This window comes from Phaenicophaeus curvirostris, chromosome 8, assembly GCF_032191515.1.
Source record: "Phaenicophaeus curvirostris isolate KB17595 chromosome 8, BPBGC_Pcur_1.0, whole genome shotgun sequence".
NCBI classification, from domain to species: Eukaryota; Metazoa; Chordata; class Aves; order Cuculiformes; family Cuculidae; genus Phaenicophaeus; species Phaenicophaeus curvirostris.
In genome coordinates, this window is record NC_091399.1 from 32,191,865 (window position 1) to 32,202,892 (window position 11,028).

Genomic DNA, 11,028 nt, shown 5'->3' on the forward strand with positions numbered 1-11,028 from the left:
GGGTGGCTCTGCCTCCCCGTGCGGGATGGCGGTGGCCCCGGGGACAGACGGTGCCCGGTCCCCGCTCCAGCAGCCCGTGGCTGTGCGCTCGCCGGGGTACCCGAACCTACCCGGGACGGGGTGGGGGCGGCTCGGGAAAACGGGGATTTTTTTTTTTTCCCCTCTCTCTCCGTGCTTCCTTCAAAACGAGAAGTGTTTTTCACAGGTTTCCGAGCCAACGGACCGTGATCTGCACAGCGGCCCTCGCTCAAGCTTAGCGCTCCGGCACTGTAAGCTGTGATTGCATTATATAGCACAAATAAATCTGTTTGTTTGGGTTTTTTTAAGTAATACAAATCGTGTGTTTTAAGTGTGCCGTTCACCTACCCCCTTAGCACCGGCGTTAATCACAAACACGCGCTCAGACACCGATTTCTCCATCAGCGCAACGTGTTTTCCTCTGCTCCTTGTACAGATGTCACAGCTGCCTAAGGTCACAGATACATCAAGCGCCTTTCGTGTTACTTGATAAAGTTACGTGATGATATCTATGAATGGAGCTATTGCTGTTTTTAGGAAACGCAGCCCTTGATTGTTTTCCTCTGACGAGTTTCTCGGCCCCTGCGAGCTCCCTGCGGCTGAACTGGCATCGGGGGGAGCAGCCGAAGGGGCACAGCACGGCAGGACCCGGAGAGTTAAAACTCTGCCTTCGGGAGAGTCCGTGTTCCCAAGATGAATGTTCCTGAGAGTCGTTTAAAGCCAGTTCGCAGTCGCTGCTGCGGAGCTCCAGGGCGGCTGGGGAAGGAGTCAGGCGGCGCTGGAGTCATTCAGGGTCCCCAGGCGGGTTGAGGCCACGCTGAAACGCCGCTTAAGATGCACAGTCAGAGAGTCAGAGAAGCTGGGTATTCTATTTTATCGTGTTCCTGCCCTAGTTTGTGTTGGCAGGGCTCGCCGAGAGGCTTTTATTGCCCGCTGACGTTAGCTTAACAAGTCGAGCTCCCCACCACCGACCGGAGGGGTGATAAAATAATTGCCCTCACACCTGCCCTTTTTTCCCTCCCCCGATGTTACAGACGGTTCTGTTCTAGGTACAAGACGTGGTGTAATGCCAGGGACAGCCTGTGCTGAATTACAAACAAATCCACCCACACATTACTAGAGAGTAACTGTAATAAAGGCTGAAAAGCGAGTTTTAGCAATTGGATTAAAGCCAATTAATTCCTGGCATGAACTGAAGCTATAGGTATGTTGTCAAGATTAGTTACACGGCGTTCGCGTCTATTGCAGTCATATGTTAAATAATGATATCTCTGTTAGATCAGAGCAGGAAGGATTCGATCCAGAACACGAAGAAAAGGTGAAGAGCTGCTCGTGCCCCGAGCCGCAGGGAGTTCACGGTCGAGTCCCAGCGAGAGCCTCTCTTCTCCTGCTCCCAGCCCCGCACCCCGAGCCACTCGAGGCGGCTTTTTCCTTTCGATGAGCCCCAGACACCCTGGAGAGCCGGGGGGTACCCGGGTACTTTACCCCTTGTAATGCCCGGCGATGATATCTCCCCCCGAAGGTGTTTTGGCTGCTGATGTTGGAGCCGACTGAGGCAACTTTTTCTGGTTCAGGAGTGTCTCTCTCAGTCCCGAATGAAAATGACCAGGATTAGCGAGCTACTTTTCCGCAGTTTCTGCCAGACCCGCTCGGTGAGGGAGGTTTGACAGCATTTTCTGGCCAGGCAGCTTCACTCGCAGAAGGCCTGCAGCACCCCAGCTACGCTTTCCTTAATTATTTTTATGTGGCGTGATTAACAGAAGATTAGGGCCTCGCTCTGAACTGTAAAATAAAACAAACCAAAAAAAAAAAAAAAAGGGCACTGTTGTAAGACCTGCGGGTCTAGCTCTGCAAGAAGTTAGCAACAGGTAAAACCACCAAAGCCTGTGTATTTTTTGCACTGATTAGTCACAAACCAAGGCATTTATGGGCCGTCTGACTGAATATTCGAAATTTTGCATAGAATTCCTTCCTCGCGCAGAAAAGCAACTCTATTTGAATGCATAGAATCATAGAATCATGGAATAACCAGGTTGGAAGAGACCCACCGGATCACCGAGTCCAACCATTCCAAATAGATGCTATTTATATCCGTATATTTCTAGAGTTAACGCTGAGGGAAATTATCATTCACATTTTTGTTTACTAAACTGTTAACACCTTTCCCTCTGGCCGAGAACCACCAGCACGAGGCCCTTAAAAACGGCCTTTTCCCCCTTTAGCGGGAGCGTGCGGGGACGTCCCGCTGGGAATTCGAGCCGGGCCGCTTTCTCCGCTCCCTGCGTGGGCGCTTCGTGACTTGTCATCTCTCTATTTTCACGGACAAGCCGGGGAGGGGGGTGGATCAAACCGAGCAGGCGGCCGCGGGAGCTCCCGGGCGGCGGTGCGGTTCCCCTCGCCGGGCACGTTCCCTCCCCGAGCCGCCCGAGCGCTCGTGTTTACGTTCAAATTCGCTTTTCCCGCAGCTTCCACGCGGGCCGGCGGGGAGCAGCTCTCCTCCTCGGGGAGCCGTGGCGCCGCGTCTTACCTCCCGGAGGCTTCGCCGCGCCCGGATCCAGCCTCTCCCGGGGCTCCGAGGAGGGCGATGACATCTCCGCGCTGGAGCCGCCGCCACCTCCTCACCCTCCGCAGGGTGGCGGGGCGCGTCCCCCCCCCCCTCCCCCCCATCAAAATGGCCCTTTCGAACCGACCGAGCGCGGCGGGAGCGCGACAAGCGACTCGACATTGACCCTTCAGCCTTGACCTTGTCCTCGGGGCGCGGAGCGAGGGCGGCGGGGCTGCCCCCGGCTCCGTGTCCGCGGGTTGGGGGGGGGGGGGGGTGTGCAGCGCCGGGCACCCCGCGGCTCCCCCGATCCAAAAAAAAAAATTAATAAAACACCTCTTCTTCCATTTTCCCCGCTTTCTCTCTCCCCGTAGGCCTCAGCCGCGCTGCTCCGCGGGGCGCGGAGCCCGGGGCCGGGCGCGGGGCGGCGCTCGGCGCTCCAGGCCTTCCTGCGCCGAACTCCGCGGCGCCTCCTTAAATCTCTGCCGTTAAAATGTGGGCGGGTGTTTCAACTCAAAAAGCGCTCAAATTTTTTTCTTTTCAAAAAAAGCTGATGAGGTTAAAAAAAAAAAAAAAAAAAAAAGGAGGTGGGGGGGGAAGGAAAAGGAAAGGGGAAAAAAAAAAAAAAAAAAGAGAGAGGAGAGAGAAACCGGCTTCGTGTCGGTAGGAAACAGAAGTAGCGATTGTTGGCGCTCCAAGCAGCGGGAGCGCAAAGCCGCGGGCGGAGGCGGCGGGCGCGGAGCGGCAAGTGCAGCTCGCGGAGGAGCCGCGGGAGGAGGCGGCGGGGCTGTCACCGCCCGCCCCGACCGGGCGAGGACGGACCCGCGGCACCCGGCGGCCCGTCCCGGCCCCGGATGCTCCGGCCGGGGCCGCGGAGGCTGCGCGGGGCCGCGGGAGGGAGGCGGCGGCGGCGGCGCGGAGCCGAGGGACACGGCGAGCGGAGGCGGCGGCGGCGCGGGATGGAACGGGAGAAGCGGGCGGGACTCGGCCGGGCGCCGCCGCCGAAGAGCGTTCCCCGGGGCTGCCGCCGCGGCTGAGGCTCCGAGCCCGAGCGAACAGGGTGGGTTCCCTTCTCCTCCCCCAGATCTCGGCTCTGAGTGAGTCCCCGCTGTGCGTGTCTATATGTTACCCGTGACATATAGGATCTATCGCTTAGCTGTTAACCTCTTCCTCCCGAGAGCGGCCAAAGGCTTTACTAGGAGTTACTCTATATGTGGAAGCAAAGAAATCTTCTTTCAAGCGGAGCTGCACTTTTGCTGAATAATCACGTGTGAGTTAGGGGCGGGCTCTTGGCAAGGAGGTTTTTTACGAGTATTTACTACAAGGTCTACTCCAGAAGATTAACCATCCCAATCCTTCTGTCAGTCTCCGATGCCATGCCCGGTTAAAAAAAAAATATATATACAAACCAAAAAAAAAAAAAACCAAAAAACCAAATCTCATCTTTTTTCCGATCGTCAGTCACCCTAAAGAATGGCCGAGCCTTCTGGGAACGAGCTGGCGTCCGCGGCTGCCAAGGGGGACCTAGTGCAACTTACTAATTTGTTGCAAAAGAATGTAAACGTCAATGCACAAAATGGATTTGGGAGGACTGCGCTGCAGGTTGGTATCCAGAGAGGGAGAAACTGTTTCATCACTGGTACCTCCGTGACCCGGGTTTCCAAAAAAGACAACGTTTTAAACAGGCTGGTGGATGAAATTCGAGTGGTTTTTTCAAACTCGTTGGATGCCATTTTTTATAACTTTGGTGGCTCCAACTCCCTAAAATGACGTACTTGAAATAAAAGCGGTCAAAACCATTCTTTCAGTCGGGGATCACCCTCAATGTCAAACGGGCTGCGAGTTTGCTAATATTTTGTAACTTCGTGGGGAGGAGGCAAGGAATGAGAGAGCTGAGATGAAAAGAAATCAGCTTAGGTGAGCAGGATTTCATAGCAGGTCTGTAAACACAAATGTGCTTTTCTCTGAAGCTTTGGCTTTATCTCTTTTTTCCTCCTTTTTTTTTTTCTTTCCCCCCCCCCCTTGCAATATGCTTTAAAAGTGTGTCTCGCCTCGGTTCGGTGGTACTTTTCCTTTCTACGATGTTTGTGAGGAATGACCTTTCTCACTGGGGAGCGTGCTGCTCAGAACCTTCGATGTACAGTCAGAGTTAGCCCTACGAGTTAGGCTTCCAGCTCAATCGCTTGCCCTTTCATTCATAATTAAGGCTTAAATTTTTGCTTTTCTTGCTCGGCTAGCAGGGCACCGGTTCCAGCTCTTTCCTTTCTGATCGTATAGGGTGCTACGTCCTAATTTTTAAGTGTCTGGCTGCGCAGGCAGGAGTTGGAACTCGTCCAACTCCAAACTATTGGGGCTGATGAAAATTTTGCTTTTAATAATATCAGATAATGGTGGCGAAAAGGCTAGAATACCTGCCGAATAGAGAAAGAAGTGATTTATAAGTCTGGAGGGGGAAAAAAAAATATGTGGTTATCTGTACTTAAGGTGTAAGCAATGAAATGTAGAAGTGGAGCTAGTGGGCTTTTTCATTTCACATATTAGAAAAATCGTTTATTAACTCCTCTCCCCCCTCCCCCCGAAACCATGGCAATTATTTCTGAAATTGGGGGTTTTTTTAGACAGCATAGAGCTTGCGAGTGTGCTCGAGATATTCACAGCTTTTTTGGCTTAACACCAAAATGTTCGAGCTGGAAAATAAGCACCTCTTGCTAAAAAAGCAGGAATGACCCTTTTTGTGACCGTTTTGCTGAAGCTCGAGATCTGTGAGCTCCTCTCGGTCCTGGTAGCACCTAAATAGGGCATCACAAGGCAGGGCAGGCACTCGCAGCCACTTTTAAGAGAGCGAAAGGATTTAAATTTAAAAGTTACACAAACAAACTTCTTTAAGAAAGCAGGAAACATTCAGCTCGCTCGTTTGCCCTCCACACCAGGGCTGAAAACCGATTTGTCCTGCAGTAATGTATTTTCTTTTCTAAGAGCAGCTGACTGTCCGTATCCTGAATTAAGGCATATTTTACACAATGACATCGCATCCAGCTGTATTCAACACGCATCTGTGTCCTAACAATGCTTCTTATCGCTGCCTAATCATAACTGACTTAATGAACCACAACAAAAATCAAAACAGGAGAATCTCTCGACTTATTTTCAATATGTATCATCCTGAAATGTGCTGTGGGTGCATGACCACGCTCGAAAGAGCTTTCTCTGTCAGTGCACCCTGCACAACCGAGATAATCTCTCCGTAATCTCTCTCTCTCAATTAAAACTCAGAGAATATTCCTATATTAATACAAATTAATTTGTATTTTTCTTCTGCCATTATGTTTAATTAAGCAGCTGCTTGCCTCGTCTTGCTCTGTGCTTTTTATTTCTGATGAAGTGCACCTACGCAGGCCTCAAATATATGTCCTGTCCTTGTGCTCTTCATCAGACTTATTAAATTAATGCTTTCTCCTTCTTTTCTGCCTCCCTCCCAAGTTAAATTTGCGAAATAAAGGGCATCTGCTGTACAGTTGTAGCCCATGTCCCAATAGCATCACCTTTTATATGATTTTTCTCCCCCCTGCATCTTTAACCAAAGCCTTCGGTTCCCTAGCCTGAACACAGAAAAATCCCACTGAAACCAAATACACATTTTGAATTCACAAATAATACAGCCTGGGCCCTCTAAAAGGGACCAAAATGTCCAGATTTTACTAAAGAAAGACAGATAACAATGTTCTTGTTTTCTTTCACATCGCTTCCACCTCCAGTAAGAAGTGAAAGAAAAGGCACATATGTAGCTGGAAGCCTTGGGGCATAGAAAAATCTCTTTCCCTGAATCCCACCCTGTCTTATCTGCACTTTTGCTCTTGTTTGTAGATATAATATACTGGGCTGCTTTACGGCCCAAACGCTGCAGTAATTACATTTATTATAGCTTGCTTTTCTTAAAAAAAACCCTAATATGTAATTTTCACCAGGGGAGTTTTTCAGCAAATCCCCTGTAGAAACTGTACATTTTGATAAATCTAATGCACTGGAATGCTTATTTAGGCTGATAATTTTTTTAAAACAAGATTTAAAAAAAAAAAGTGTGTATGTTTCTAAGAAAATATAAAAGGTGGGATTTTTTTTTTTTAATTTGACACTCACAATGAGGCTAACTTTGAGAACAGGAAAATGTTTGCTGTGGGCTGGAGAGTATACATTATCGTGTTCATTTTTTTGGAAAATCTTTGTGAAAACAAAAAAGGAAGAATTTGGGGGATATTGGTGCAAGCCGTTAAGTCTCAAATAAGAAAGATTTGTGTTCTGATTATGATAGTTTTATGATGCAATCGAGAAAATCTAAGGAAGGCTTGTTTGTTTTTTTCTCTGAGAGAAACAGTCAGAAAATTCAATTATTATTGTTGTTGTTGTTTTTAAAAGGGATGTTTTTAACAGCAGCGTATAGCCACAGTTTACTTATCATTGAATTATGAAGGCATCATATGATATACTGGTTTTAGAAGAAAACTTCTGGAACTTTGAAACATTCCTCTTAACTTCTCCTTTTTGAGTGACATAATGAAACATAAATATTGGGGAGAAAAATTTCTTCCAGCATTTATTTTTCTTAGCAGACAGAGCTATGGCACAGCCCAAATATTTGTTTTATGATAATGCACAGACAATGTAAACACCTGAAAGCTTACAAAAACACATCCTACATTTACTGTTGCTGTGGTAAAATGTCTGTTCCTCAGAGACCCTAGATTTGATGTTTAAGGAGATTAAACAGTAATGCAAAGGTGTCTCAATACTTAGGTAAATAAAACCCAACCACACTTAATTTTCGTGTGTTAAGAAACAGAGATAACCCGCGTTAAAAAAAAAAAAAAGAAGTCATTATATCCTCATTCTACACCGCCTGTTTCAGACATTAATCTCTCTGAGACAGAAAGCTATTACCACCGAAATGATAACATCTTTCACCATTTCACCGAGTTTAGTGAAAAAAAATACATTAAAATGGATGTTCTGATGTCTCATTAGTTTGATAGTGGAGCTCTTCTGCCTGTTTTAAATGAGGATTGAACCGAGACAAAAACCCAGGGACAAGAATTGAGGATCTCAGCCCCGTGCTGGAGCAGACACCCCCCGCGGAATTCAACTCTCCTGTTTCTTTCGCAGGTAATGAAACTCGGGAACCCCGAAATTGCCCGGAGGTTGCTAATTAAGGGGGCGAACCCCAACCTGAAGGACAGTACTGGCTTCGCCGTGATTCACGATGCAGCCAGAGAGGGTTTCCTGGACACTTTGCAGACTCTGCTGGAGTTTAAAGCTGATGTGAACATCGAGGATAACGAGGGCAACCTGCCCCTGCACTTGGCAGCCCGGGAGGGGCACGTGCGGGTGGTGGAATTCCTGCTGGAGAGCCCCGAGTGCAAGGTTGGCCACCAGAACAAGCAGGGGGCCACCGCCTACGACCTGGCCAAGCTCTACAAGAGATCCGCCGTGGTCAAGCTCTTGGAGGACAGCAGCTTCTTCCCTGCGCTCATGAATTAAACCCGGCTCGGACATGCTTTCCTTTGGACACGTAGGCTTTCAGCCTTCTAATTTTTTTTTTCCCCCTCCTTCTTTCTAATAACATTTGTTGCAACGTTGCTTCTATTATTTTCTTTTTTTTTCTTTTATTGAACAGTTTTTAGATAATTGAAATGTTTTAAATCCACACTCCCTGCAAGTTCTTACACCTGCTCACAGACTCTGCCGTGTATATATGTTGGTCGCTCGTACTTAGGTTTCCAGTATCAAGTTTTACAATATATTTTAGGTCATTCGTGTTAAGTCATTAATACAAGAGCTACATATTCACATACTCAATGTTGCTGGACTTTCTTAAGAAAAAGAAATAGCTTTCTGGGGTTTGTCCCACCTCTCAGCGCATCCCCCCTTCCTTCGGTCAGGGTTAAGTGCTCGCAGTCCTGCATTAAAACAGCCTTTTAAGGGGCTACCTCCAACTCCCTGCTCTGAAGTCCAAGGCTGCTTGGCCTGGGGACAGAGGATGGCGCTTAGAGGCTTTGGGAAATAGCTGCATTTTGACACTAACAAGAGCTCGTAGAAGTAGGTCACTTACTTTCTAAATGTAGATGACACTTTTCCCCTTTGTGTATCTAAACTTTCCTCAAGCTGATTTTGAATTTAGTTGCCAGAAACAGTGTAAGTGGTGATGTTTTGTTGGTTGTATTTGTTCGCCAGAGGTTTTAAACAACTCAGTTCAGTAGTTCGTGTTTACTGTACACTGAACAAGAGTTTTTTTCTAGTTTCAAAACGAGCAGCAGAGAACCACTGTCAGAGGAAGAGGACGCGAAGGCTGCAAAACAACACCAAGTTTTCTTGGAGCTTCATAAGCTGAGTGCAGTTTAGATGCTTTTTAGGAAATATTTGCTTTCCACCAACTGTTCTGTTTTGCCTGGAAATAAACTTTTTTTCATGATAGATGCATCTCACAAATCAGGACTATCTGAATACGGTGATGTTTAGGAAGCAGCACGTTTGATATTAGGGAAGTTATGTTATTGCTTGCACCTAAAACACGATTTAACCATTGAAAGTTTTCCATTGCAATACAGTTGAGAGTATTCATCAGTCTCAAACCCATTTACCTCTCCAGCTACAACAGAGGCTAACGACACTCAGCACAGCGTCAGAAAGAGTTTAGTATGGAACTTCTAACGTTTGTACAGGGTGTAGTTGTCGGTCCGATGGGCAGTTTAAAGTGCTTTATTTTGAATAGTCTAAATTTCAATTGCGAAAAATAGAAGGTTTAAAATCAATTCAAAATGAATAGTACTTAAAACAGCACTTAAAAAGGAGGGGATGTACATTACTTTAGATTTTACATCTTAAAAATAAATTTTCGCCCCACAACATCAGTTACTACCGTTTTCAAGTGAAAAGTAATTTGCTGAAACTGCCTGTCACGTTCACTATATCATCTGTCACACTGCTGTTTTCTGATTAAAAACCTCTGTGAAATACGAAGCTTTGCACACTTTTGTTATTATTTTTCTGTCCACAAGGGATCCAGAGATCATTAATCCAAGCAGCACGGCGCATAGGATGCACAATTAGGGAAATAAACCGCAAAATAACCGGTGTAAAGAGCACTAAAACCACGCGAGGTATTAAAACCGAGCAACGTAATCCGCAGGTCCCCGAGGTGCAGTGACCCAGACGGCTCTGTTGCCAGCAGTGTCCCTGTCCTCATGTGCTGGAGGATGCTCCAAGCTCCTTCCTTCTCCACACCTGCTGCGAAGCAGAAATCCACGCAACCACCGGGATTTCTCGCAGTCGCTGCTACAGCAGAGGAGAGCACCGAAAGGTAATACACAACTTTCTCACTTATTTTTTCACCTGCGCTACTAAGAACCGCTCATCCCAGACCCGTTCCGAGCTCCATCAGCGTTTCATTCACTCTAAGCCGAAGTTTAAGTACCGGCTTAATGGAAAAACTGCTTTTCTGTGAAAACTGCCCCGCCTTGTCAGAAATAGCGGCTTTTATTGCCTGCCAGAAGCTCACATCCAAAGCCAGGACGTGTCACACCACGGTCATGCCCGTGGCCCTAGTGGGTGAGTCACAGGCGATAGTAAATCTGGTTTAAAGGTAGGTTTTACTTGCTTTTACTGCTGCATTTTCTCTCTAAGCCATTCCGCTTATCGGCGACAACATTATAAACTCAAATCCCCAGTTAGATACTTTGAAAGTGAAAATTACTCCCTGTTGCCCCAGGAAATTATTAGTTACTGAAAAAAAAAAGCCTCTGGGAAACCGAGGAAAGAAATCAGCTGGTGGGTTACGTGCTCCTTACAGGGTCTGCAGGTGACAAGGAGTGATGCTGTGGGGCAGCCTTCCTGCAGAAGGTTTGAAAATAATAGAAAATCTCATCAATAGGGAATCTTTATACCGAAAAAGGATTCTCATATCGGATGTGGTTCCAGAAATTACTTTTGTGATTTCTTGGTAGTAGTCTGGCAACATAAAAAGCTCCAGTTTTGCAGATTCATGTATTTGTGAAAATGTCAACAATTATATTTATCTGGAGATGCAAAATTGCAGCGTGTGCGATGGAATGGAATATTTTTTTTAATCATAGAATCATAGAATAACCAGGTTGGAAGAGACCCACCGAATCATCGAGTCCAACCATTCCTATCAAACACTAAACCATGCCCCTTAGCATCTCATCCACCCGTGCCTTAAACCCCTCCAGGGAAGGTGAATCAACCACCTCCCTGGGCAGCCTGTTCCAGTGCCCAATGACCCTTTGCGTGAAAAATTTTTTCCTAATGTTCAGCCTGAACCTCCCCTGATAAACCAACTGAAAATTGAGTCCCCCAGCCAGGAGCAGAGCTCGTCCTGCCGCAGCCCAGGAATAAACACAGCATCGAGACGAGATGTATAAATAGAAACAAACGCAGCGAGGACAGAAAAAAAAATG

The 11,028-nt window shown here is 47.1% G+C and overlaps 1 protein-coding gene and 1 long non-coding RNA gene across 2 annotated transcripts; one reads left to right on the forward strand and one right to left on the reverse strand.

The window, feature by feature from the left end:
• Positions 1–884: 884 nt before the first annotated feature.
• LOC138723746 (uncharacterized) lies at positions 885–3,153 on the reverse strand. Its single transcript, XR_011337916.1, has 2 exons — positions 2,546–3,153; positions 885–1,800 (listed from the first exon to the last, which is right to left on the reverse strand). It is a non-coding gene; the product is annotated as an uncharacterized lncRNA (long non-coding RNA).
• Positions 3,154–3,482: 329 nt separating this feature from the next.
• Positions 3,483–9,571, forward strand: CDKN2C (cyclin dependent kinase inhibitor 2C). The gene is made up of 3 exons (XM_069863104.1): positions 3,483–3,620; positions 4,022–4,162; positions 7,718–9,571. The coding sequence occupies exons 2-3, from the start codon at positions 4,034–4,036 to the stop codon at positions 8,090–8,092; spliced, it is 504 nt and encodes a 167-aa protein (XP_069719205.1). The 5' UTR covers positions 3,483–3,620; positions 4,022–4,033; the 3' UTR covers positions 8,093–9,571.
• The last annotated feature ends 1,457 nt before the right edge of the window (positions 9,572–11,028 follow it).

Excerpts from the sequence above, each read along its gene's own strand:
- CDKN2C (XM_069863104.1), top strand. The coding sequence starts at position 4,034 with ATGGCCGAGCCTTCTGGGAACGAGCTGGCGTCCGCGGCTGCCAAGGGG. Across the intron at positions 4,163-7,717 it reads TTGGGAGGACTGCGCTGCAG|GTAATGAAACTCGGGAACCC; the intron begins GTTGGTATCCAG and ends TTTCTTTCGCAG.